At 36.7% G+C, this 27,631-nt stretch overlaps 1 protein-coding gene across 7 annotated transcripts; it reads left to right on the top strand.

Moving 5' to 3' along the window:
* Positions 1–327: 327 nt before the first annotated feature.
* SLC35B3 (solute carrier family 35 member B3) lies at positions 328–27,602 on the top strand. 7 transcript variants are annotated; one of them, XR_010883339.1, is made up of 11 exons: positions 536–558; positions 5,487–5,762; positions 7,171–7,292; positions 9,735–9,889; positions 11,568–11,675; positions 14,068–14,165; positions 18,438–18,530; positions 18,932–19,043; positions 20,157–20,361; positions 21,260–21,378; positions 23,421–23,496. XR_010883339.1 is itself a non-coding variant. In XM_067290843.1 (10 exons), exons 2-10 carry the CDS (start codon positions 5,562–5,564, stop codon positions 24,773–24,775), a joined length of 1,110 nt encoding a protein of 369 aa, XP_067146944.1. In that variant the 5' UTR covers positions 328–448; positions 5,487–5,561; the 3' UTR covers positions 24,776–27,602. The 7 variants fall into 7 exon arrangements, 3 of the variants coding, with proteins under 3 accessions (XP_067146944.1, XP_067146942.1, XP_067146943.1); XR_010883340.1 differs by having other exon boundaries at positions 23,385–23,434; XM_067290843.1 differs by lacking the exons at positions 536–558; positions 20,157–20,361; positions 21,260–21,378 and adding exons at positions 328–448; positions 24,625–27,602 and having other exon boundaries at positions 23,421–23,490.
* Positions 27,603–27,631: the final 29 nt, after the last annotated feature.

The following is a 27,631-nucleotide window of genomic DNA, read 5'->3' as shown; positions in this document are numbered from 1 at the left end:
CTGTCCCCTGGGCACGGCACGCCTCCGGGGGAGGCAGACCTAGAGAGCGGACCCCCAGAAGCCGTGCCCCGGCTGGGAGCACGCCGCGCCGCCTGCAGAGGGGCAGAGACTGCTCGGGCACGACCACCTTCCCGCAGCACCGCCCGCCACTCCCGTCGCGCGGGCGGTTCCTGCGGAGGCCCCACCCCACGGGGGGGGGAGGCGCGAGCGGGGCGGTGCAGCGGCAACGGCCACGGGCCTCAGGGCAAGTAGAGGAGCGCCGAGCGAGCGGCGTTCGGTCGATGCGCTTGGCGTTCGCGCTGACCCCAACCGCCCCCATCACCACTTCCGGCGACGCGCGGGGACAGAGAGCTTAGGAAGGGCGGCGGAGCCGCGGCGGCTGGCGGCGGAGGGCGGCCGGCAGTTGCCGCCGTGCCCCTCCCCGCACGCCCCCTCCCGTTGCCGACAGGTAGGGGGCGGGGCCGGGGCCGCCCCTCCTCGCGCCCCGGGGCGAGGCGGGAGGAGGCGGGGTCGCTTCCTGGGGAGCGTCGCCGGGTAACGGGGGCCATGGACACGGCGGTGAGGAGCGGGGACCGGGCCGGGCCCGGGGGGGGGGGGGGGAGGTTGGTTCCGTCGCGCAGGAGGGATTTGATCGACCGCAGGGGAAGGTGTCTCGTGCTGCCCTGGGCCCCGCGGGCTGGCGATCAGGGAACCTTTTCTCCCCCCCACCCCCGGGGGTGGCGGCCTGCCGCTGCGCCAGCACCGCTGTCCCGGCCCCGCCCGGGGCAGTGGCAGATGCTAGGGCAGAGCCACGTCTGTGCTGGCCTCGGGGCGGGGCGTGGGCCCGACCTCCCCCGACCGGGGAGGCGCAGCCGGAGGGGCAGGAAGCAAGGCTGCAGGGGATCACTCTGCTCCCTGTCGCTCTCCTGCCTCCGGGGCAGGAGCCAGGTGCCCGCCCCCAAGCGAAGGATTCGCTCGGGTTTCCAACGGACGCGCGTTTGCGGCCCTGCAACCCGTGGCATCCCTGCGGGGAGCTACCGCTATGGTGCCTGCTGCTGTCGTGCCTACCAGGGCCTTGTGGAATTGGTTTCATAGGATATGAGTCCTGGTCAGGGTCGGGGTTGGAATTTAGGTCCGCCATCGCCTTGGGCGGCTCACGCAAGTGATCTTTCTGAAGAAGTTTTGAGGTGCTTTTTTCTGCCAAATGGGTGAGGTTGTAGGGCTGAAGTTCACAGTCTGCTTCCACCTAGGCTGTTTTTAAAAGGATGCTCTTAAGGATTAGAAAAGAAAAAGCCCTATCTGTCACTTAAAATATTCTTCCATGATTGTTGTTACAAGTCATGAACTTTTCAGAAGTTAAAGCTTGCTTTTCTAGTTATTTGATCATTTGCTTCTTTTCTGTGTATTAATCACTCTGAACTATTTTTTACCACTGCATTAGGTTAAAATCTTGTTGTTCTGCCTAGGATTTTTTTTTTGAAAGGGGAAGGAACAAAAAGTATCTTCGATCTAATGAATGTGTTCTTTATTTGTTTTACACCAAGGAGGAGAAAAGGAGGGGAGTGTGCTAGGTTAGGTAAATAAGGGAGACTTAAGAGCTACTAGATTCTTGTTAAATGGATTTCTGCTGCATGTTTGTTCAAAAAGTGAATCAGTTGCTTGAGGGATTTCAGTGGGAGGAAGATGAATAACATTTTTGATACTTAAAAAAATAACAGTTTAAGAAGTCGTAACGGTCATCAGAAAAGTTCCATCACTGTTGGTAATGAAATTACTTGGTGGAGAGTTTTTCAAATGGGTACATACATTTACTGTTTCTCCAGCTTAAGCAATGTTCTTTGAAGTGTTTCTGGAGCATGATAAATTTTTTTTGTTTTATTTAGAAGATAATACAGAAAAAGCAGTTATTATGCCTCATCTTGGGGACGGCCTTGGGCATGGCTATAATTACCAGTGCTGTTTCTTACGGCTTTAGTGGCAGACTTGGTAATCTTCAGGAAGTTAAATGGATAGATCATAAAACCTGATATTGTTGTTGATTAAGTATTTTGAATATAAATATTTGAAAATTCAAAACTGTGTTAATAAATACACTTGTTACTATCTGTTCTTCCATCTACTTCTTCTGATTCAGCTTTGGTGTTTTGTCCCATTGATGAAGCTGTTAAATAATATTTAAAGTAGTGGCCAAAGTGGAAAACTTAGGTACAAAAGTATGCATTGTACAGTTCACCATATTGTGGGACTCCAGAAGTACACATGATAGTACATGACTGTGCCTTCTCTGTGTTCCTGCTTAAGTGAAAAATGAGACTCAGATTATTTCGGCAGCTCTTGATCTTGCTGAGAAAGTGTGACCTTAACAAATGCTGTATGTCTATCAAGGGAAAGTGTACACTGGTCAGGAGAGATCTGAACAGGTGCTAATAAAAATATGGGATCAGCTAAGATGTCAACAATAGATATATTTCTAAATACCCTGCCCTGTCTTCATAATGATTTGCTTCTTGGGCTTGAAATTTAGAGCCCTAACCTAGCACATCGTTTTTCTGGGGAAAGTAATAATTCATACACTCTTTTAGTGATCTCCTTTTGATGATCAAGTAAGGATCACTGAGTGTCTCCAGGAGGCACCTTTACTATGCTTTCTTCAGTGGAGAAATGCTATAAACACAGGACTAAAGGGGAGCTGCTCAGTCATAAAGCCCAATCTTAACAGCTATATATAATCACTTCTACAAACTTCTCATCTTAAAACAGTTGAGTTGTTTCTTCTTTTATTTTTAGGCTGTTACAGAATGCCAATAGATGAGAAATCAGAAGGTAATTTCTAGTAAAGTTTGTGCATGATCAGTTCATGCCCATTTGTTCTCATGCCACTGTCCTTAAAATTAGAGTTATTTTCCCTCCTTAGTGGTAACCTCTGTGATGCTTTTATTGAAAGTAAGTTCATCCCCTTTTCATATGTTTTTTGCTAGGTTAAACAAGTTAAGCTGTCGTCTCGTTTCATTTCATAAGGTGGGCTCTCTATTCCCCTAGTCATCCTGATAACACTTTTCTGCAGCCATTCTTTGAATTCATCTTTCTTTGAGAGTGATCAGAGCAATGATATTCCATGTAAAGTCTCACTAGTGCCTTGTAGGATGATGATGGTACTTCACAGAATGGTCGAGGTTGGAAGGGGCCTTTAGAGATCATCTAGTCCAACCGCCCTGCTCAAGCAGGGTCACATAGAGCAGGCTGCCCAGGACTGTGTCCGGATGGCTTTTGAATAACTCCAAGGATGGAGACTCCACAACCTCTCTGGGCAACCTGTTCCAGTGCTCATTCACCCTCACAGTAAAGAAGCTTTTCTTTGCAGGAAGCAACTGAACTTCCTGTTCTTCAATTTGTGCCAGTTGCCTCTTGTCCTATTGCTGGGCACCTCTGAAAAGAGTCTGGCTCCATCCTCTTTGTACCCATCCTTCAGACATTTATACACGTGGATGAGATCCTACCTCAGTCTTCTCTTCTCCAGGCTCTCCACCTTTCCTCATATGAAAGATGCTCTAGTCCCTTAATCACCTGAGTGGCCCTTCACTGGACTTGCTCCAGTGGCTCTGTATGCTTCCTGTACAGAGGAGCCCAGAACTGGGCACAGCACTCCAAGTGCGGCCTCACCAGGGCTGAGTAGAGGAGAAGGACCACTCCCCTCGAGCTGCTTGCAACATCTTGCCTAATGCAACCCAGGATATTATTGGTCATCTTTGCCAAGAGGGCCTGGCTCATGGTTAACTTGTTGTCCACCAGCACTCCCAGGTCCCTCTCTGCAGAACTGCTCTCCAGCCAGTCAGTCCGCAGCCTGTTCTGGTGTATGGGGCTGTTCCTCTCCAGGGGCAGGACTTTGCACTTCCCTTTGTTGACCTTCACGAGGTTTCTCCTTGCCCATCTCTCCAGCCTGTCGAGGTCCCTTTGAATGGCAGCACAACCCTCTGGTGTATCAGCCACTCCTCCCGGTTTTATCATTAGAAAACTTGCTGAGGGTACACTCTGTCCCATCTTTCCTATCTCTGCTGAAAAGTGGCTGCTTAACCTTTTCTTTATTCTTCCCCCCCACCACCTTTTTTTTTAATGGCCGCCTCATTTTGTGTTTAAGTAAAAATCCACGAGGGTAAACTTTCTATCTCCTGCTTTGGTTTTCAACTGAGGAGCTCTGAATTTAAACAGAAATTGTTATCATAGGTCCTAAATTGTTATTATAGTCCCCAAGCTATTCTTTATGAACTTTAATAGGAATTTTATTCCAGCCTGATAATAGGTTGTATCAGAAAAGAAAACTTGATGGCATTGCAAGTTTTATACTAATCCTTCGTTTTTCAGCTAAACTTGTAATTTTTTTCATATTGCATAATAACTTACCGAAGTCCATGTGTACTAGACTTGCTGCATTTCCTTTGCCTGGAAAATAAATTCAAGGGGAGATAATGGGTTAATGTGGCATGATCTGCCTTTCATATATTAGCACACTTACCATTTGAAAATTGGGAGAAAAAGGATTTTTGTAGATGTGGGATGAGAAGTATTTTTGAGCTGGGGAGAAGAAAACATTAAATAGTTGAGACAAATAAAATTTAACTACTGACTGCTGACCTACACCTAAAAATCATGGGAGGACTTACTGACCAGTGTGTGTAGCTTGAGGCTGAAAAGAAGAAAAGGAGGAGCGGGGAGAAGGAAAAAAGAAAAACCTCTGCCTCAAACATTACACCCTCCACTAAACTGGAGAAAAGAATTATTTGCCTGCCAATCTAGTGAGCTGCTAAATTCCTTCTCTGGACTTCAGTCATCCAATTTTGTTTTAGATTACAGGTGGAAATGGCTACATGTGGTTAATGTTAAAGGTACTGCCGTACTATGTAAATTATCAGATAACCAGACTTCTTTCTAGAACTGGCTTCTTAATCTTTTTGTTTTCATCTTCATGTCCTTTTTCTTAAAGGTGTATGAGAAATATTGAGCAAAAGTGAGAATGAGGCAAAAATTTCTTGCAGTTCAACACTTGTAACCAATCACAGGCTCAGCTCTATAGCTCTTAGCAAATCTTCATATATAATAGGCTAATTTGGTATACCCCACTGTGAAAATAAAGTAAACAAGGCAGAACTGCAGTGCCTCCACACCGTACTTCCATTATGATTTGAGCACAGAGATCACTTCTGTCCCAGGCAGTCACTCCTCTTAGTACTGACATAAAAAGGCTAGTTTGAACTGTTGTGAAACAGAGGCTGTTTTTCTACTGCCTTTTTGCATGTGTGTGTGTATGTGTGGAGTATAGGAATACTATTTCCCACATGAATGGAAGTAAGAGTGTTGAGAGGCCTTTTAGCTTTGGACAACAGAAAAAATGGATGAAATCAATCCGATAAAAGCCTTGAAACTTTACATTTCTCTGTAAACTCCACACTTGTTTACTGTCCTTTTTGGAAGGTTGTATGTTATGTCTTATCTGACTTTGGCATTTCTTTCAGCTTTCAGACAGAGGACAAAACAAAAGAGAAGAACAGAAAGAAGATAACAGCACCAAATGCAGCGACCTAGGAATCATGGATCTGAAATTTAATTCGTCAAGAAAATACATTTCCATCAGTGTACCTTCTAAATCTCAGGCTATGTCGCCTCATATCAAATCAGTAGATGACGTTGTAGTTCTTGGCATGAATCTCAGCAAATTTAACAAACCTACTCAATTTTTCGTCTGTGTTTCTGGAGTTTTTATGTTTTATCTAATCTATGGATATTTACAGGTAAATGCTATGAACTTGTGTCTTAGGCCACTTCCCCTATGCCCCCCTTCTTTTTAATAGCATAATAATATAGTAGCTAATTTAATATGTAAAGACATCTGAAACAATTATCAATTGCAAAGTCAAGGTTTCGGAAGTTAGGAGTAGTAAGTGTATAATGTATGATTTTGTTCCTTATCTATGAGGTTTGGTTCAGCTGGACTTTCTTAACTTTTTTTCTCCTTTTTTTTTTTTTACTTTTGTGTGCATGACTTACCTTTCAATATTGTTTTTAATACATATTTTTGTATCTGATTTCATAATCTTCTAAAAACAAATGAACTGTAGAACCATACTGACTGCCATATAAGTCTTTATTGAAGTTGAAACCTTTAGATCAGCTTGAGTTCAGTAAGTCCATTGCAATAGTAATAGTTTGTTGTTCTCTCTACTCTTAATGCTTGACAATGCTGAAATATGTGCTTTGGTTGTTTGTTAAGCAGAAGAGTAATGTTTAGACAAATCCTAAGTTTTATGCCAGTTTAAATTAAGCATTTCTGTAAGCATTTCTATTTCTGCTAACCATTTTTCTCTTATCTTGACCAGTTGCATTTCTGTTCCTTTTTTGAAGTTCAGCTGAATCTTCTCAGAACTTGTCAAATCATCATATTTTTCTTGTGCTGTTTTCAAAAACATGTGAGAAGCTTGTTAAAATGAAAAAAAAAAATTCTAAACAGTTACATTTGACAAAGTTGTCAGTAATTGAAAGCAGAATCTTAAAAAGGAAACTATTTAGGCAGTTGGGGTTTTTTAACTATAGGCCCTGCTGCCATCTCTGCCTGTAATTGACACAGCTACATAATTTCTTATGCACTGTGTATATTTTTTCATTAAAAATCACTCTGGTTTTAAATATCCATACAGCCTGCCAATTAACAAGCTCACAAGTGCTATTTGATATAGACAGTCAAAATACTAAGCGCATGTTCCTAAGGAATGAAGATTACCAGTAAATTTGTCTTTTAGAGAAAGTTTGTATTTAATTTATTGTGAGCTGCTTATAAATTCTGGCTAAAAACAAAGTTAGTCTGAGTAAATGAATAGAAAACCAAGTGAAAAGCAGACAGGAAACCATCTGTAATTTGAGATGAATATTCATGGATCAAATGTATTTCCTTGAGGGATCAGTCCATTAATTTCAGTGGATTACACTTGCAATAAATTTTCTCATTGTATTTTGCAGAAAATAATTGTCTTTTTCAGTACTTTGCAAGTCCTGAACAGTATATGGCAGGTGAATTCTAGTAAATAATTAACAGCTGCAAAGGATAGATTTGCATGTATATGAAGAAAAAATAAATCTCTTGATTTTGTTTTGATTTACTGTTTTGTATATGTACATGACCTTGTTGTATTTTTGTTTTTACAGGAACTGATATTTTCAGTGGAAGGCTTTAAACCCTTTGGTTGGTACCTTACTTTAGTGCAATTTGGATTTTATTCTGTATTTGGACTAATAGAATTGCAGTTGATTCAGGACAAAAGGAGAAGGTATGTATGATAAATTTAACATCTGTTGTTTGAATATGAATGTTGTGAGGCATTGGTAGCAGTTCCATAGTTAAATTAACTTACTGGGCAATGTTAGTAAATATTTCATAAATGAGCTTATGATTAGTAAAGAGCAACATGTATCTTCAAACTATATACCAGTGCCCTTCATTTTCTGTCATGTCTGACATGCTGTGGTTAGTGAATTAGAATTAGAAATTCCTGAATCTTAATCCTTTGCTTTTACGTATATATCCTTTAGGATCTGGCAAAAGCCATTTAGCCTATTGGGTTTTTTTTTTTTTTCTTGTCTCATTTTCTTATATGTGCAAAGTAAGCTGTCCTCTTAGATATGCTGTGAGAATAGATATGTTAAAGCTAAGAAGTGATAAGTGCTATCACTGATTCTTAAACTCGGAATCGGGATGCTTTTAAACTGGGGTCCTTCTATGAACAAACAACTTCCCAGATATGAAGCTCTTTGTTTCAGTACTTGGATCTTATATAAAGTAGGATTATTTACAGCATATATTCTGCAGCTTCTAAAATAAATCTCCATAGTACTATGTAGAATGTATTCTATATATGTAGGCAAAAGAAAAAAGAAAAAAAAAACGGAAGCCTTTGGTATTGACCTTGGCAGAACATACAGATAATCAGATAATGCACCTGCTTAGATTTCAAACTCGTAAGTAGTCTTGTTGACTGTGTCTGTATTATCATTTTGACCCAGTCATGGAGCAATTTCTATCCCCAAGCTAGCTGATGTGGACTGACTCATGTATGTGCTACTCTGGGTTATCATATCCTGAACAGGCAGACTGCACTTCACAGCACTTGAAGCCATCTCTCACGTAATACGTTTTCCTCAGACCTTTGCACATCCTCAGCAATACATTCCTGTAACAAGCTATATATCTTAGAGCATCAGAGGTCTGCTGCATGTTTGACGTGATCATTTAGGTTTTCCTCAAAAGCTGTTTCAAGGTTTTATATTTTTCATTTCAAATTGCACTCAAAACACCCTGCCACAAAACTATTCTTCACTGTAGTTGACCAAGGAGATTCTTTCTGTCTTGAATCCCATGGAAATGAGGTAGTTTGATCTGACTCGGTGTGGCCATTCTTATGGCTTCCTCTCCAACTACAGCCTCTGCAAACTGTACATTCTTTGCAGCTTGGACAGAGGCTGCCATGATGTATATGAATTTAAAAAGTGCATTAAAAGCATTATTTCTTAGCTGAGCATATCCAGTTTTCCTTACCTGTAGTCATCCTTGGCTGATGTTTTATATACTGATTTTAGATTATAGAATTCTTTTACAGCCAAACAATGTAACTTTGAAAAATTATAATTTGTATTTTAAACACTGACAGCTTATATTTTGAGATATCTGACTCTTTCAGATGCTTCAGATATTGCAAAATTTCTACCTGTCTAACTTTCCATAATTAGTATTTATATTTTGATTACCAAAACAGTTGCTAAAGTTTATGGAATGTGGCCCTGCAAGTAAGTTGTGTGGGAAAGGTAGATCTTAAATATATTTTACATTTTGTTTTCTGTAATCTGTGCATCCTCTTCTAGATGTTAAAAATCTACTTCCTAATTTTTATTCTGAATTCTGTCTTTCTTAAATCTTCTTATACAATTATTTTTCTTGCATGCCTCAGTATGCCTACATCGCACACTGAATTATGGGTAAGACAGGGTTTTACAGCAAGACATCTCCTTATGTTGCTTAATTTGGCTTTGAGTATGCATAAAAATTAGGTGAACATGTGCACAATAATGCACAATAATGTGAAAAGTCACTTCACAAATACAACAGAGTCATTAAAAATTACTGCTGCATCACCTGTCATCGGGTGATAATTTCATCAAACTGCAGACAAAACATCTGCAAGGAGCCTGTCACTTGATGATACTTGAGTCACATATCTTTTATTTCTGTAGAGTTTTATTAAATAATTGTACATTTTTCCACTTTCTCCACTCTAAAATGCCAATGTTTTTGTGAAAACGTCACCAAAAAAATTGACCCAGAGTCCATGACAGGACTGAGATTCAGGATATCTAGGTATACGAACCTTCTGTATCTCCTTTGCCAAATAACTTAAAGCCTATGTCTTGATTCTTTTATAAATAATATACCTCCTCAGAAGGAGATTAAAGAATTATCGCTTGAGTACTTCATGAACCTTGAAGTTTTTATAGCGTCTTGTATTTGAATGTAATCTATTAGAGGTGATTAAAATAAATTAAATTTGAAAACGCTCATTTTTATGCATTTTAAGTTTCTACTAGGGGGTGAAAATCAATGAGAAAAATGGTCAAGTTCTGTTATGAAGTTATTCTTTCATCTAGATTGTCCAAAATAAATCTCTTTTAGAATTGCAACATGTCTGTAATACCAAGATTTATATGTTTATATTTTGTAGAATTCCTGGGAAAACCTACATGATAATAGCCTTTTTAACAGTGGGAACTATGGGTTTGTCAAATACCTCTTTAGGATATCTGAATTACCCTACTCAAGTCATCTTCAAGTGCTGTAAACTGATTCCAGTTATGATAGGCGGGGTTTTTATACAAGGTAAGTGTTGGTTTTGCTGTTAGACAGGTATTAGATATTTTTGTTTGTTTGGGAGATAATCATGTACAGAATCCTGTATTTTGTTAAATTTCACTGAAGTTCTTGGTTAGAGAGGAGCAGGTAGCATTTTTCCTACATGAGGAAAAATGTGAATTTCTGAAACAACATCTCAAAAAATGTTCAGATAAAATTAGATAAACAGAAGATGGGACAGGGGAAGTGCTATAGATCAGTCACAAAACTTCCTTTTTAAACAGACTTTCTTAATTTTTAAGTCACTTTATTTTCTAAATGCAATCATTTCACAAATGAACCATTTTTTATGAAAAACTTAGAAATGAAAAAATTCCAAGCCTGATTTTTTGAAGTCCCCTATGCACGTTGTTTAAAAAGCCTGTTTAACTGCTGCCTCTCCCCCCTCCTTTTTCTTTTTTTTTCTTTTTTTTTTTTTATACTAGTGTTTAATAAGAGATATACCTGATTTTAATTCTGGGCACCGAATGCTGTATGCCTAATCCTAAAGTTTTGTTGTTCATATTCCAAGAACATAAAAAGGGATCTGGAAAACAACAGAAAACACTATAATTATGTGAATAAACATAGGTTTTGGTTCTATGGTAGGTAAGGATTCATTAAGTCAGTAGATCTCTGCCTGTGAAAGTGTTATGGAACAGAATCTAAAATGGTGCATTTCTGTTGTTGTAGTTTCTTCTGGCCTTCTACTCACAATAGAAAACTGAACTTCCTGAGGACTGTATCTGGGCCAGTAAATGCATTTAAAGAAAAAAATTCTATCCAGGCTTGTCAACCTTACAACTTTACATATATGTGTGTGCACACGCGCGCGCGCACATACGTGCACGCACACACTCTTTACCCTTTATTAAGAGTCGTTGTGTATCATTTGAATTAAGGGAATATCAGTCTCTCTGAAAACTTTCTAAAACTTTGTGTGTGTGTGTGTGTGTGTGTGTGTGTGTGTGTATATATGCACGCGCGCACACACACACACACACACACAGATTTTATGAATATAGATAGATAGTATATCCTCAAAAGCTGTGAATATTTTTCAGTCACAATTTTCCTTACCAGAAAAGTTTCCTTGGAAGCTTATATGGAAGCTATGACTTCTGTGGAAAAATAATAGGTTATTTAGAACAAGACATACCAGCTCCTGCCTTTCTATTTTCCTTCTCTCTTTCTTATTCCTCCCCCCTCTACATCCTGTTTGCCCCAAACTGAAAAATAATGCAGGGTTCTGAAAGTACTGGTTCCCAACTGGACAGCTAAATGGTTGGAAATGACTTCTCTCTAATCAATAAAGCAGCTGAAATGTCTTGCATGAGAAAGTGCTCTTCAGAAAGCATCCAAGCTGTCCTGAAGTTGCTGAGATGGTGATTTGTGAGAGAGTATGTACTCTATGTCATTGGGAGTAAAACTAAAATTGGCCACAAAAATCAGATAACATCTGCAAAGACCTTCTTTCCTGTTAGGAACTGCTGCTGTAGAGGAAGCTGATTCTGGTCATGAAAGGCCAGGACTTTAGGCCATCTGTTTTAATAGAAGAATGACATTGGAACAGTTTTTTCCTCTGAATTCTAGCCTGCTGACAGGATGAATGCAAAATACTTAGAGTATTACAGTCTTATTCATGTTGTTTGTATTGCTTTTATAGGAAAACGTTATAATATTGCAGATGTTTCCGCTGCCCTGTGTATGAGTCTTGGATTAATATGGTTTACTTTAGCTGATAGCACGGTTGCACCAAACTTCAACTTGACAGGTAAAGATGTATTATATTTTATAGTTTCATAAAATGCTTATTTTGTCTACAGTAAGCATTCCATAAAGGGTCTAAGTGTTCTTGGTGTAATGCCTTCTGGTATCATACTAAAAATGCAGATTTTATTGTGTCATTGCACTAGCAGAGCTACATCTGTGGCAGAAAAGGCATTTTTTTCTAAGCCTTCATTTTTAGATTCTTGACTTTCTGAAAAATACTGTCCTTTATGTTGAAATATCCTCTCCTCGTTCTTAGGAAATAATTTCTTCTGACTAGAGATATTAAAATAAATTTGTCAAAATCCTATTTGAATGTTTCGAATACTTCAGCCGGTGAGGGGTTTTATTCTTCTGGTTAAACCTTTCAGTCTTTTTCCATTTCAGAATCATTTACTTTGTATTTGCTGTAGATCTCACTCTGGGTACTCACTCTAACTTCTCTATATTATATAAAATTAGAACTAAAAGATTTTGAACTTCTTATGTTTAGAAACTTAGTGGAATTTCTATCTTAAATGGCATGGAAGATTTAGCTATTCTTAAAAAATATGTTCCATGCTTGGCCAGTGTTTGGATTAATACTGAACCTCAGAAGACTTTTGAATTGTCTACTTTTAGTGTTTTCTTCCTTTAAAATTTTGGGATGAGGTATAATAATCGTTACGGCAGACATTCACTGTTTCTTAATAGTGGAAGCATCAATTTAGAAGTTTTGTTCCTAAAAATAATGATTAAATCCTCTGTTAAAGAGACTTTTTGTCCTCACAAAATGTTATTTCTTCTAGTGATAAGTAATAATCTAATGGGAAGGACTTGTGATGTCATTTAAACTGTATTTTTTGCCTTGTTCATAATTTGAATCTCATACCTTTTAATGTCATTTTAGTGCTATTGCCAGTGCCAGAAGTTACAAAAATCTGTGAATTATACAACATACTATGTATTTAATGTGTATGTATGTGATGTAACTGGATGACCATTTTGACAAAATATATATATTTTGGATATGGTGTGAAGTTGATATGCATGTAATTTTTCTAGGATACTCTGGTTTATAGACCTGTTATAATTACAGCTATTTTAGAATATAGTTGCTAAGTGGATTCACATCTTAATACATTCCTTTTGTAAAATGTAAATTATTTTAAATATATGCTATGACTTAATTTTCAAAAGACTTTGAAACTTGCCTCTTCAGTTGAAGGGCAGAGGCTAAAGTGCAGCAAATGTCAGGACTTTGCTACAACCTCAAAGATCTGCAAAACCCAAGATTAAAAACCTTTAAATATCTTTAGAGGAGAGACAGGGTTGTCTTTTACTGTTAACTTATTTTGAATCCATTTCAAACAAATCTGTATATACTGAAGTTTAGAACACTACCACTTTGCAGGAAAATAGTTCTGCGAGAGTAGAATATAAGGCTAGAATTCCAAAGTCTGGATCTCCACTTAGGAGGCTGGTTCTAAACTCTTCTGCTGACTTTCTGCGGAGGTATTTTCTGTATTTCTCTATTCCCCATTGCCCCTTACTTTACCTTATTTTGTTCCCACATCCCTTAATTTAACCAGAGGAAACTTTTCATAGTGGTAAAGCAGGATATCTTCTTCTTTTGCATAAATTGTGGAGAGAGATGGGTCTTAAAACCCTTCCTACAAGAAATGTATTGCATCTGGTATTGCAGAAATACACAGCAACTCAAGTGTAAAGCCAGTGGTAAGAAGTATTAAAAACTACACTCGCTCTGCGGGTAGTTATTAATTTTTGTTACTGGAAAGCTGATTACATTACTAACTGCATAGTGACTTTGTTATTACCAAGTATGACAACATAAAAGCATGGGTTTTGTACCTGACCAGTACTTTTTTAAAAGGAATACTTTAGCAATGAAAGATTTTCACTGTGAAGTCTCTTGCATTTGTTCTATCACTAATATAATTCAATGTTAAATGCATGGTATATTTTTTCCTTTGTCAGAAAAAATAATCTAACATTTGCTCCTTAACAGGATATATTCTCTAGTAATTTATCTTCATAAACTGCATTTATTTGGATACTTCTTTTTTACATGCTATTATTCTTGTTACTGCAAAAATTACAGTTTACTTGTATTACAGCAATGCCCAGATGTTTCTGTCAAGATTAAACACACATAGTGCTCTGGGCTTAAGCAGGAAAATAAGTGCTTTATAGATTGTTAAAACTTATATCAGTATAACCAAGTAGTTTTGTTGACATTTGGAATATGATATAAAGATTTTTTTTATTACTTTTTTTCTATTCCTGAGTTTTTTCAGAATAAATACAGTGGTTTTCATCACTACTCTGTTTTGTTGATAAATATTCTGAATACGTCTTTTTTTTTTTTCTTTTTTTTTCTTGCTTTCTTATATTAGGTGTGGTGCTAATATCCCTTGCCCTCTGCGCAGATGCAGTTATAGGAAATGTACAGGAAAAAGCTATGAAGTTGCACAATGGTTCTAATTCAGAAATGGTAAATACCAGATTCTAACTTAGTACTCTGTCACACAAACTCTGAGAGTATTTAAGTAATCAAAGTGATGAGCTATTTGGGGGGAGATAAAGCGCTGAATTAATATGAAATTGAAATTCTTTGCAATTTTAAGGGTGTATTTCATCAAAGATGAGACATACGATGACACAACATGAATTAATCTGCTTTTCTTTTGCATGTGTAAATAATAACTCTTGGTGTATTCACTTTTTACCTTTCAGGGGTGCTGCTTTCTGTACGCGGTTTCAAATGTATATTGCAGCTACAAAAGCATCTATTTTCTAGCAACAATTTTCTTTTATATAGACAGGGAAGAGTCTGCCATGCAGCCCCAAAATCAATGGAGTGTTTCCTGTGTGATCTGGCACTTACAATTTACTAAAAATATATACTGTTCTTCTGATATAGATGAGTATATGCTACACAGAACTCCTTTATTGTTTATTGGAATTGCTTTTGTTAATCACTTGCTAGACTTCTGATTCTAGACAGTGTGCTAGTATTTCAGAGACGTAGCTTTTTTTCAGAGCTTGTTCCGTTATGTTGAAATCAGTAATAACTTCTCCATCTTTTCAAGTAGATATATACGCCTGTTCTTGATTCAACAAAATACATTGTTTTGAAAAAGTCTTTCTCAGTTTTTTTATGTTAGTATTTTTTATATACTTCAGAACATGGATTATCTGACTGACTTCCCCCCCCCCTTTTGGCAAACTTTTTCTGAATTTCACATCTTTTTCTCTAATGTGAATATGAACAAACCTTTTATTACAGCACACATTTTTTGAAATTGCCAAAAATACAAATAATTCTTGAAATTTTGTTTAAATATTTGACATGTGTTGGACATTTAGCTTGTTGAATACGACTCGACAATCTAGTCTCTTGTTTATGAAAAATGAAGTTCAAGTAAATATAGCTTCATAATGGAGATAAAATTAATTAGGAAGAAGCTTGGGTTATGCTTCAAAGTCATTAGGTTGGCTCAAGAAGTTTGAGCTGCAGGTTACTGGAAGGTGGAAGAATATACCTGAAAAATACTACTCTATTCTTGTTTCCATTTCTGTTTTTTTCCTCAGTATCCACTGTTAACTGCTGCTAGAGACAGAGTTTTTAGCTAGATTGACCCAGTATAGCCCTTTATAGCTGTAGTGTCAGAGGTCCAAAACAAAGTAAAGTCTGTAACTGCTTTCTTGCCCATTTGCCTCTTGCCAGTGTTCATTTGATAATTGGTAACTACCTTCCTTATGATGTTTCTGTTATCTCCAGAGCTTTGCTTTTTATTCCGTGTTAGTCTTAACAGGTGTTGGTTTTGGTTTTGTATATTCATACTATTTGTAGAGAATCAGTGTAGTGGTTAAGGAAATAAAGGTTTCATTTGAGGCCTAGAAATGACACTCTTGCATTCTGTTCAAAGAATCTGGTGTAGTAATACTAGCAGAACTTCAGAAATCACTTTTGTAGACCTCAGACTGTGGGTGAAAATTTAAAAGGCCTTCTGAATCAGACACCATATTTAACTTCATCTCATCAGTTGCTTTGCATAATCAAATTGCAGTTTAGGACCAGATTTTTAGATAATTGGGCACTTCTTGAATATTCCAAACTTAGTGAGTCTTTAACTTCCATTGATACCAATGATAATGATTAGTGTTTCGGGAAACCTTACTAACTACTTCTCTATCTTTAGCCATCTAAAATATCTTTGAAAATCTGACTTAAATACTTACCAATATTAAGCCTACATTAGTTTTTTGTAAAGGAAGGAATGTAATTGCAGTATCATGTTCTACTACCTTAACTTCAAATTTTATTGTTGTAAGGGAAAATGGGAGTAAGCAGTGCTACTCAAAATGCGCTAACAGAGCTATATGAAGAGCTTCTAGGTGGATATTACAAAGGCATTATTGTCCTGAACAGTATGGGAAACCAAATGTAGATACAGCTTGTATTATTTGAAATTGCTGAAAACCCTGACAGAGTTTTGATGGGTCTAACTGGCAATAATATTAAGACTAAAAAATTTTAAAAAAGAAATGCTAACATCAGTCCCTAATGATGATTTAAAAAAAATAATGCATGAAATTTAAAATAAAAGGAACAGCAGATCCAGCTGAAGAGTTTGAGATCATGAGAGAGTTCTGAACCTTGTTAAAACTTAACCTCCTCAGAGTTCAACGGTTGGTTCCTAGTACAGACCAAAGGCACTCTGACTAACCCCATTAGAAATCACTTAAGAAAATAATCAGAGTTTGTAAAATGAACTGTGCTGTAATAATGAGCAGTATGGAGTTTCAAATTCCATTTGAAGCCCCAATTTTTTTTTTTTCATGGCAGTAATCAGTCAATTTTTAAAGTTCTTGTCCTCTCAGGAACAGAGGTGTTTAGAAGAAACAGTGATCAATAAAGTTTACATAATTTCAGTTATTTTTATTGCTTTCTGCCTTGTTGCTTCATAACAAGGATAAAAGAGAGAAAGGGAGAAAAACACTGGGAATAGTCAAACTTCAAAAGCAAGAGGATTTGTGTCAAATTGCAGTAACAAATATCTTAGGCTAATGAGATTAAAAGGTAAATTGAATTCAGAGTAAGGGTTTGAAATAACGATATTCATCAGTAATGAACATATTCTCATTTAAAAATCAATGGGTCATTAATATATGTTAAATATGATTCTGAGAATTGTTTATGAAAAGAATTATTTTCTTAATGGTATTAATACAACTCTTTAATAGACACTATCAGAGTACCTAGCCACTCTTAAGAAGGTTGCTATCATCACTTTCATCAATGGATTTTATTAAAATTGATCATTAATACATATATTCCATTAACAGTCTTGATGGAGAAATATGATTGAATAGTAAAGCAACCTGTCATCAATAGGATCTCTGATTCATTGCAGAAGTTGAAACTTGCCCTGAATTAAGCAATTCTGAAAAGAAAAAAGATGTCTTGTAGCTAAAACACTAAACACTGCTCTGGAAAATTACACCTGATTTTTCCTTTTGTGTAATTCCAAGCAAGTGATTATATCACACTTCCTGACAAGGAACTATCTATGTGATGCTCACTGTGCGAAGTGAGATCTTTGGGATAGTTTGGAAGAAAAGCTGGATGCTTGCAAAGGCAAGTGAAGAACTGAGAACTAACTTCTCTATGTGTAAACAGCGTGTAAAGAAAGCACTCTGAAAATCAGGTCATTGGTTTTTAAAACTAGAGGTTGGAAACAATTCTGCTCTTGAAATATCCATTCATCGTCCTTTATTATAAAGCAGAAATAAGCATTCTGTCCTCTCATGGCATTGTTAATCAATTGTTAATAGATTTATTTTTGCAAACCACTGAGATACTACAATAGGAAACAGTTGGAAAAAAAAATGTGCAGAAAGAAGTAGCTTTGTAGTAGACACTGAGTTTTGAAAATGTATTAAATCAGTGTGTTCTGGGGGGTAACCTGTAGGATAGTTCCGTTCGCTGTCCCCCTTTTCCATGAGAAATGATTGCCAAATGCTGCCCAACAGCTGGATGCCTCCCACTGTGCCTGTGTACAGACAGGCAGTTCCAGCTTGAACTGCTGTTCTTACATGGAAAAGGGTAGGATGAAGAGACTTTTGCCACTGTATGAGGCTGTGTATTAAATGAGAATAAAACAAAATGAAAAGCTTACCTGTTTGCCAAGTATAATCTCTCTTGAATGAACATTAGGCCAGAGCTTGTCCTATGTGAAGGTTTTATATCCTATAATCATAATGCTGGTGCACAGTGTTGATGAATTGAAGTAACACAGGTGACACTTAACTTGGCATTTCATGATGGTTGAGTGCTTGGCTTTGTGCATTTAACGTAATATGGATCTTTAATGTGTGGCATAAGTAGCAGAAGTCTAAATATGTTTTACATGTTATTCAGACTATGTAGCTATATAGTTGTGTTAAGTTTTGTTTAAGCGATGAGATCCTGAATTTGAAGGATTTACTACAATCAACATTGACTTCAGGATATTATTAACTGACAAGCTTATAAAACTTTTTTTTTTTAGTTGTGGGCAGGAAGAATATCTCTAACTCATGTTATTCACTTTCCGCTGTTCATCAATTGTTATAGAAATGCTAGTAAAAATGTCTTTAAACACTACAAATTCAACTCAAATAAATTGAATATATTAATAGGGCCATATATTTGAAAGCATTTAATTTTCTACTTTTGTATAGCAACAACAGCTAATTATTTTCTCTTAAACTATTCCAGGTTTTGTATTCCTATTCAATAGGTTTTGTGTATATTTTATTGGGATTAACATGCACTAGTGGATTAAGCCCTGCAGTAACATTTTGCTCAAAGGTAGGTGTAAAGATTTCCTTTTTTCCTATGAACAACTCCACTGGGAAACATTGCTCTGTATAGTTTTGAAAATCTCACCACTTCTCTATTTTGTTTTCGTCATGTAAACCAGTTGACTTGTATAATTCATACATTAAGCAAGTTGTTACAGTCTTTGATGTACCAAGTAGGGTAATGTTTTAAAAACAAAATAAAATCATGGGATCAGACTTGTGAGTTTATAATTTCATTATTGTTTTTACATTATTTAACTAAAATTAAATAATGATCTTTGCATGAATGCATTGTTGAACAGCTTATTATTGCTCAAGCAGTTGATTAAAGTCTGTAGTTCTATGTCATTTTGCAATACCTCAGGGTTTGTTTTGCCTTTTCCTAACAGTTTGTTGTTGTTGTTGCAGCATCCAGTTCAGACTTACGGTTATGCATTCTTTTTCTCCCTGACTGGATATTTTGGAATATCCTTTGTTCTAGCTTTGATTAAAATCTTTGGTGCCCTTCTGGCTGTAACAGGTATGAACAAATGATACCTTTACTGCTTTTAATATAAAAACATGAAGTAATCCTATCTTACTATTTAGGACAGACCTTCTAAGAGTTGTTCACTCTCTGGCTCTTTTTTCTTTTCTTTGTGCTGACTGGTCTTGATTTCTATAGCGGGGATCTTCTCTTGTAGTATGTGATTGAGAGCTTCCTGGTTCTTTCTATGCCACTGTTTCAACCTTGAAGAGCCTGTTAAGTAACCTTGTGCACATAGCCTATGCTGTGTTTTAATGCAGAAACAATACTGTTCTGCATAGAAGACATGCAATGGAAATGTATAACAAGGTATTAGAAGAGGATAGGTATTATCTGAAACATGCACATATTCAAGTGAGGCAAGGTAGGCAGTGTCATAGCCTCTAAACATCCAATTTCTGGAGATTTTCAGCAAATGTTATTGCTAGAAAAGCTATGAAGAACTGCTCTGAAGCTTCTGAATGTCCAGGTACTTGAAGTGGAATGCTGCTGTAGCAATGTTAAATGTACATTTCAGATGCAGTTCAAAATGAACTCAAGTGGATCAAATTGTGACTTTCATGACAGTCTCAGTTGTTTTAGTGAAACTGAAGGGAATAATGGATGTGAATTGGTTTTAGAAGTCATGATTTAAGCTAAGCAAGCCTCTGGTGGACTCTGTAACAGCTGCTGGATTTTCTGTAACTTGCAACTTATGTTGACTCTGGGTAGCCACCTGTTCAATACAAAAACAGTCTTTCAGTTGTTCTTCTACCCTTTCCTACCCTTTCAATGTAACTGTCCTGCAAAGAATGGAAGCAAGTCTTGCATCATTTTTGGTTGAATGCTTGGTATAGCATGTGACTGCATCAGCCAGGTCAGAAGAAACAAATGTACAGAACCGTGATCGGTGTACTGAAAACATTTGGGCCTATCACAGGTGCACCTGCTAGTTAGCCCCACATGAATGTGGAACAATGTAAACCCCTAAAATATGTCGAAAGTTACTGGAATCCTCTCCAGGTTAAGTCATCCAATGCCATCATGTCTGCTCTTGTGACAGTTCATGTACAAATGAAGAGTTTCTGTAATGTGTTGTTCTCACCTAATAGTGTGATCATTTTCTAGCAATAAATGCAAGTCGGACCTATGCACAATGGCATGCCACAGGAATATATCCAGATTGATGAGGAAAAAGAGGACTTGCAGGAAGAGAGAGTCGCAACCTTTTATAGATTTTCAGCTTCTATCAATTTTTCACCCTTGACCCTTATCCCATATGCAACTGGACATATTCTTCATGTTGAGTAATCAGTCATCTGAAAAAATTGTGGTGAGAAATTGAAGTCTCAGTAGCTGAGCTTGGTTGGCTCTCTGTGAATGAGGAAGCCGCTTGAGCACAATGAGTTCAGCACCATGCTGGCAAGTGATGTCATCTCTTTATGCATGGTCTTTACCAATGTGTAGGGTGATGTGTGCATTAAAAGCAAAGTATTTAAACTAAACCTCTTCTGTGTGGAATGATAACTATATGGCTTCAAAGAAGGAAGTGTGCTAAGAGCCTGTTGATAGTTTGTCTGCCTCAGATTCTTAATGGAAGGAGCAGTATAGAGTACGATTAAACCAAAGGAACTGCTGGTAAGACAAATATGACAGAAATTTGGACTCAAAAATTACTTGTACTAGTTTACTGTGGCTTGCACCTGTATTTGTGAGGCCATGAAATATTTTAAGTACACAATGTTACCTGAGCGTGGCAAAGCTAGCTAGGTGAAAATTATTTTAACTGTATTACAAGTGAATGCTTTTAACCTATATCATTTTGAGTTTGTAAACAGTCAAGTATCTGAAGTGTTTGCATATCAGAATATCCTTGTCTTTGAATTAGGATAAGAGGAAATGACTCTGTAGTTAATTTTAACAGCAGTTAATGTTAATTTTTTTGTGCCTAACAACACTAAAGAAAGTGTGTAAGACACTTGATTATTTTTCAGCATCTTTTTTGTATGCTTATTTTCAGACTGTTCCCAAAATTATTATTCTTTGCTATATGCAATTGCTATAGAAAATAGAATTGTTATTCTGAAGAAAATTGTTGCTTCCAAACTTAAAATGTCATTTGTATGTATTTTTCAAGATTTGGGCATTGCCTACCTAGTCTCTCCTATCGTTTATATACTCGTCATAGTAGTCTGTCAAGAACAGTTACATCAGGCTCATTCCTTCCTCAGGTTACCTTTTCTTATAACTACAAACATCAGTCACAAGGGACTGGGGGGGGAGGTGTAGCAAGATGCCATGGAACTGCTTTCCTCTCCTCCCTCTGCCCCCAAAAGCTGGTTTCTGTCAGGTAATGCTCTACTTCATTCACATTAGTGGAGAGGAAAATAGACAGTTGTATTCTGACCTAAAAACTGCATGCTCTGATTTCCTATGAATTGTTGCTGCTGTAGCACTTTTGCTTGATGTTTGTTTTTAACAAAGTTCAGTACATCTACTGTCTGGAAATTAGCACAGATGAAAGTATTGGTTCAGGTATTAGCTCTTAAAGCAAATCTTACTGTGCTAAAATTGTTAAAAATACTGTAGAATAGCAAACCCTTCCCAGGTTTTCTTGTGCCTGACCTTGGCAATCCTAACACTCAAGCCCTTTCTGTCTTGCCTGTAGCAATGTGAAAATGTTTATCATGCCTTGGAAGAACACCACATTCATTACTGTCTTCCCCCCACCATCTACCCTCCCCCATACTGGGGTAGTAGGGTGAAGGAGTTTAATGAAAATTGTATTTCTATTAGCAGAATGAGAAATTATCAGACTTAATTGGGTAAAAGAAGAAAAGGCACTTAATTTAGAAGGAAATGGTTACATAAATATTTTAATTAATAACTGATTTGAAAGAACAGAAATAATCGTAATTAGAAAAACTGAAGTAATTTAACCATTTTTTTAAATTATTCATCTGTAAACTGTTTTCTAATTAAAACTCAATTTTCTTTTTCATTCTCCTTTAATTTTTCATGTAATAGAAAATCATTTTATTTGATGTGCATAAATTTCTTAAAAAGTAGAGAAAATTATTACCAAAAAGTTGAGATTGGTGCAGATTAAGCAATGGTGAAAGATGCTTCTTCCAATGCTAAACATGCTTTTAAGGAAATACTTATATGGGGAGGGGACGGGAGAGAATGAAACTCACTTTACTAGTCATAATAGCCTGGAAGTACTTATGTTGGTAGTCATTGCTTCCTTTTGTCAGTCTGTAACAATCATATTAGTGTGGATGTAGTAATATAAGCAAAGCTTTTTTGTCATATAGTAAAAAGTACTTCATGGTGAACAAAATATTTTCTGTTAATAAAGAGCATAGTTTTCTTGTTGGGGAGACAATTGTGTTAGGGTCTTTCTTAAGTGAGAAGGCTGCACTATCATATAACAGTTTCTCAGGCCCCTAATCTCCATAGCTGAATTTGTAGGTCTGGCTGCACTATTACATTTTTAGAGTTTTCATATAACTTACTCCTTTAGAGAGTGCATGTTTCAATGATAAAATTTTTTTGTTTCCCAGTACCTAATTTACTAGCAACATTTTATTCTTCCTTGTAGCAGATACGATTGAAATTGTTCAAATAATTGTTGGAAGTTGTAGTTAATTTGGGAGTAACCCAAACATATTTTATTCCCATTTTGCTAATGGGATTGTGTTCTCAACTCTTATTACCACCTTGATTCTTTTCAGTGATGAGATCACGTGTAGAAGAAGGTTTTCTAAGGTTTTGATGAAAACTTACTTATTTTAATTGTTGAAATCTGACATCCTTGGTCATTAGGCTTCTAGCCGAAGTTATATTTCTCTTCACTGTTAGGTAAAGATTTCAATAGCTTCAGAAGAATTACAAGATGTTGATCCCTTTCCACTTCAAAATAAAGCCAAAAACAACACTCTGTGCCACTGGATTGTAATCAAATGAGGTGGAAATAGTAAGAGGTTTGGTATATCCAAATCCTATTCTGCTTGGTAGCACTTCTTTCTGCTTTAACAGACTATTACTTTTTAATGTATAGTCAGTTATTTTCAAGGATTGTCCATCGCTTTCAGATATTGTGAACTAGTTAGAATGAAGCTATTGAATAGCAAGTCTTGTTTTGGACATTTCTCTGCTGCTGGAGCTGATATTACTGATGCATTGTGCTCATTTCAAACAGGGGTGATTCTAGTTTTATTTTACACTGAGCCAGTGCATCTACAGTCTGTGTTTGCACCACAGATGATAATCAGTATAGTCAGGCACTTTTATTATGTAGTTAGGCTATGTTCTAATATTGAAAACTGTCTTATATTCTTATGCTTTAACCAGATTCTTGAAGAACTTAACATTTCTTTTCCTCTTCAGTAACAACAGGAAGAAAAGCAATGACCATTGTGCTTTCTTTTTTGTTCTTTGCAAAGCCGTTCACTTTCCAGTAAGTATTTATAATTTTTAATGGGTTTTCCAATATTTTATAAAAATTAGGTTCTTTATCATAGACATATAACAACAGTAATTAATTATATTCGGGCTTTAATGGTTTTCATTTCATATCTTCTATAAATGTTGGCAGTCTATTGTAAATACTGACTGCCTTGTTGATGCCAATCATGCTAGAGAAAATAGTTTCCATTTTTCTAAAGGTCTGGAAGATAAACTACTATTCCATGTGCTGGCTTTTTTGTTGTTGTTTTTAAGAAAGATCTTATGTAGTATCTAATGCTTATGATAGTTAATAAATTGTTTCAGTGCTTTCTCTATGAAGGAAGATTTGACTAAGGGAAGGCATTTTCTCCGTTACAGTATAGTTTCGCCTTTTATGAGCTCAAATTTGAATTCTTAGCTAGCCCTTCTTAATAATAGCAATTTTTTGTTATCTTGATGCATTAAGCTGCAAGTTTTTGAGGCTTGAGATTTTTTGCTTTGTTTTTTTGTTTTATTTTGTTTCAGCGAAGAACTTAAATTGAAAAATGGAGCTAAGTTACTACATTTATCCTAGTTACTTCTGGTTTGAAAGAAAATAGTATTTGATTTTATTGCTATGTATAAAAGTATTTGAGACTTAAGAACAAAGCTTACGGCCAAATGGCCAAATATAATTTACTCCTGCTAAACGTGTTGAGTCTTCAAATAATAGAGAGTTAAAGCAAAAAGGTGCTTACATTGTAAAGTACAGACACAAAGCACTGAATGGGTATCATGTTTTGGAGCAGTAACAGAAAGTATAGCTCTCCTAAATGTAGGAAGGAAGAACATTTTAAAACCCCTCAGGACTACTTTATTCATATAAGAAAGAAAAGTTACTGTTTAATTATTATTCAACTATAAATGCACCTTAATAAACTGTCCAGCCTGCACAGGAAAGGGAAAGTTGGAAGGATAGTAACAACAAAAATTCAGACTTCCTCTGAGCCCACTAATTCATCCTTTTCTGTCTAAAACTCTTGTATTCTCCCCTTAAGGCAGAGACTTTGTTTTTATTTAATCCACAAATACCAGTATGTAATCATTACAAATAAAGTATTAACGGTAACTTTTTTTTTTCCCCTCTTCTCTCCCTCCCCTTTAGGTACGTGTGGTCAGGCTTACTGGTTGTCCTTGGTATATTTCTTAATGTTTACAGTAAGAATATGGATAAAATCAAACTGCCTTCACTGCATGGTCTTTGGAAAAAAAGTGCAGAAGAAAGGAAAACAAGGACGTTGTCACAAACCATATAGACATGCCATGTCTAAGTATGACTTATTGTTTTATTGGAACAGTCTTCAACTGATTCACTTTCCAAAGGGAACATTATTAAAACCAAAGGAGCTGAAGGCATATTGTCTGCTAACAGGTGGCTGGAAATGCACATTTTTGTGAGCCCTTTCTTCAGAGCACTTGAATTCATCAAAAAAGGTGTTACAGGCCATTGTCAGATGGCATTATCAGGCAATGAAGGACAGCAGCTCCTGGCAGACTGCTGAGAAGCTGCACTCCAAGTGAGGCACAATGGAAGTATAATTTGGGCATTTTAATAATACTGGCCATATGGCTGATTTGCGATTAGTGGTTCTTTCTTTATTAATTGTTTGGGTGGGATTATTTAAATGTAATACTGTATTAACATTTAATGGAACCTAATCAGCAACTGGTTGACCAAATTGCAATTTTTAATGCTGGAAGATTTCGAATATGGTATGTTGTCATTCTTATTTTAAATAAAAATGCTGGTTTTTTAAAAGTTCTTGATCATATCATCCCAGAACTTAGTATTTATTGCCATAATTGAATTTTCTGTTGAAATGTCAAGTTGTGTTATTCTTTGCAGTTATTGCTTGCAAGTAATGAAAATGAGATTAACTTGGTGCAGTCAACACCTGTGTGTTTTTAGGCCTGAACTAGCTGTGAACACAGAACAGAAAAAGTCATGATTGAAACAATGATATAACAAGCTGTAATCTGCTTATTCTGTGGTGAAATACTAATGTTTTAGTGATCTGTGGTCCTCCATGTCACCGTGGTGTAAAAAGGCACTGAGGGAAATCCTTTAAATTGGTATCCTCAAATCAAAACTCTTCACTTCCAATATTGGAGTAAAGAATAACAGCATCTGCTAATATATTTGGGATACGCATTGTGTCAATATTTGTCTGCTTCTATGATGCATTTAAGAGGATTAGGCTACAGATTAAAATTTTCTTTATTTAATGACAGGAAGAGACAATGTACTACCACCCCTTCTCTTTTATTTTGAATTTAGGAAGATTCCAGTATTGCCATCATACAGTCTGCTTCTCTGTCTTACTTTCGAATTCAACTCACTTTTGAATGATTTGCACTCTTTTTCATTTTATATGTTTAATAATAGCATGTTAAAATACTAATTACCTTACAGTTCAATGTTCTCATGTAGGCATGGGTTTTTTTGGTATATCCCTTAACTGCATCTTGGTTTGTGTTCATTCATACAAAATGAATGACTTACTCAACTTGGACAAATCTAAACTTGATAATAGAATTGTATAGTCAGGAAGAATGTACAAAGAATTGAAGAATCTCACAGGATTTACTGCCTTCTGCCAAAAACATTATTTATGAAAATGTCCAAGAAGTGCAAAATGTTTTTCAGACGTTTAGGAAGACAATTGCTGCTCTAAGGAGCTTTTAATCAAAGCACAGATGCGGAACATGCCTTAAGTTTTGCTACTGACTTAGTAACATATGCCATGGTAGGTATGTTGCACAGCAGGACATAGAATAATGTAGCTGTATTAGCATGATGGGACAAATAAGTGGAGTGGAGAGCTGCACTAGCATAACTGCAGTGCTTCCAGCACTCAAGCTACTTCTGGTATGTCAGCATAGCCCTTCAACCCATAAAGCCATACCCATTGTTGCTAAGTCATGAGATTTTATTATGAGTGTGGCAATTTTGTTCTCCTAATTCCCAGCTGCTGTGTTGATTGATTGTGTCCTGGACAAGGGAGGGAGGTGCAAATGTGACAAATGGATACACCTTGAAAGAGGAGGATGGCTGTAACACTAGAATGGATAGTGATGATAACCATGGCCAAAGTTTTATGGTAAGGCGTGAAAAGGCTTACAATTTCAGATTTGATGCTGGAGTAGATTTGGACCAAGTTGGAGGGATTGGCCTGTGTTTCTTTTTCCATGGTTTTTATCAGATCTTCTGTTCTTTGCATTCCTTTCCCTAAACCTACATGGCTGTTTCCAGTGAGGTTAAGTTACATACCATGCTTAAAAGAGGGGCAGGTTTTGAAACACTGAAAAGAAAGTAATTATGGAACTTTGACTGCTGTGTTCACTGGCTTGATGCATTTGAGCATCAGTTTTGACAGTTCTTCAGTGTCGGTGTTGCCATGTGTAAACTGTTTGTTGCTAAACTTTATTGAACTTCCTGGGAGCCAAACTATATGAAAGCTACCATACATGTGGAAAGTAATAATAAAAATAATTCATTTGGTACTGGTTTTATATAAATAGACAAGAAGTCACTCCCAATGTGTCTGATTGGAATTAAAATGCAGTATGTAGGTTGCAGAACTGTTTATATAATCCAGTTTTGTCTGAATTTTCTCTCTTCAGAATTATTCTGTGTTCAGAATTATTTGCCTTATAATTTATTCTCTAGTGTATACAAGACTGAGTTAATGGAGTATACAGTAAGCAAAGTTTTGATATATTTTAACTACAGAAAGGTTTGTTTTGTCTTATAGGTGTTTGGTACTTTTAAAAAATTGGATTTTATAGACAAACCAGTATTGTAGATTTTATTGCTAATAGCATAAATTTAAGAGTCAGGTTTTTATTTTCATGGGTGTGAGTTTAGTACTCATTAATCACCAATATGCAACTATGTTAAAGAAAATACTTACAGAAGTGCGAGAAGTCCATAATTTGCCACCTGTCATGGTCTGTGCAGTTTCATGCTTTCACTGAGACATTAAGAAAACATAAATTTCAGTGAATTGCTGTATTTTTTTAATAATACACTTTATAGCACAATAAGCTTTATGCAAATAAAAGAACCTTACAAACCTTCAAGTATTCTTGTTACAAGTCTGTTTTAGAAA

The sequence above is a fragment of the Apteryx mantelli genome, chromosome 2 (assembly GCF_036417845.1).
Source record: "Apteryx mantelli isolate bAptMan1 chromosome 2, bAptMan1.hap1, whole genome shotgun sequence".
Taxonomy (NCBI): Eukaryota; Metazoa; Chordata; class Aves; order Apterygiformes; family Apterygidae; genus Apteryx; species Apteryx mantelli.
The sequence above is the reverse complement of the archived record's forward strand: the minus strand, read 5'-3'. Positions and strand labels throughout refer to the sequence as shown.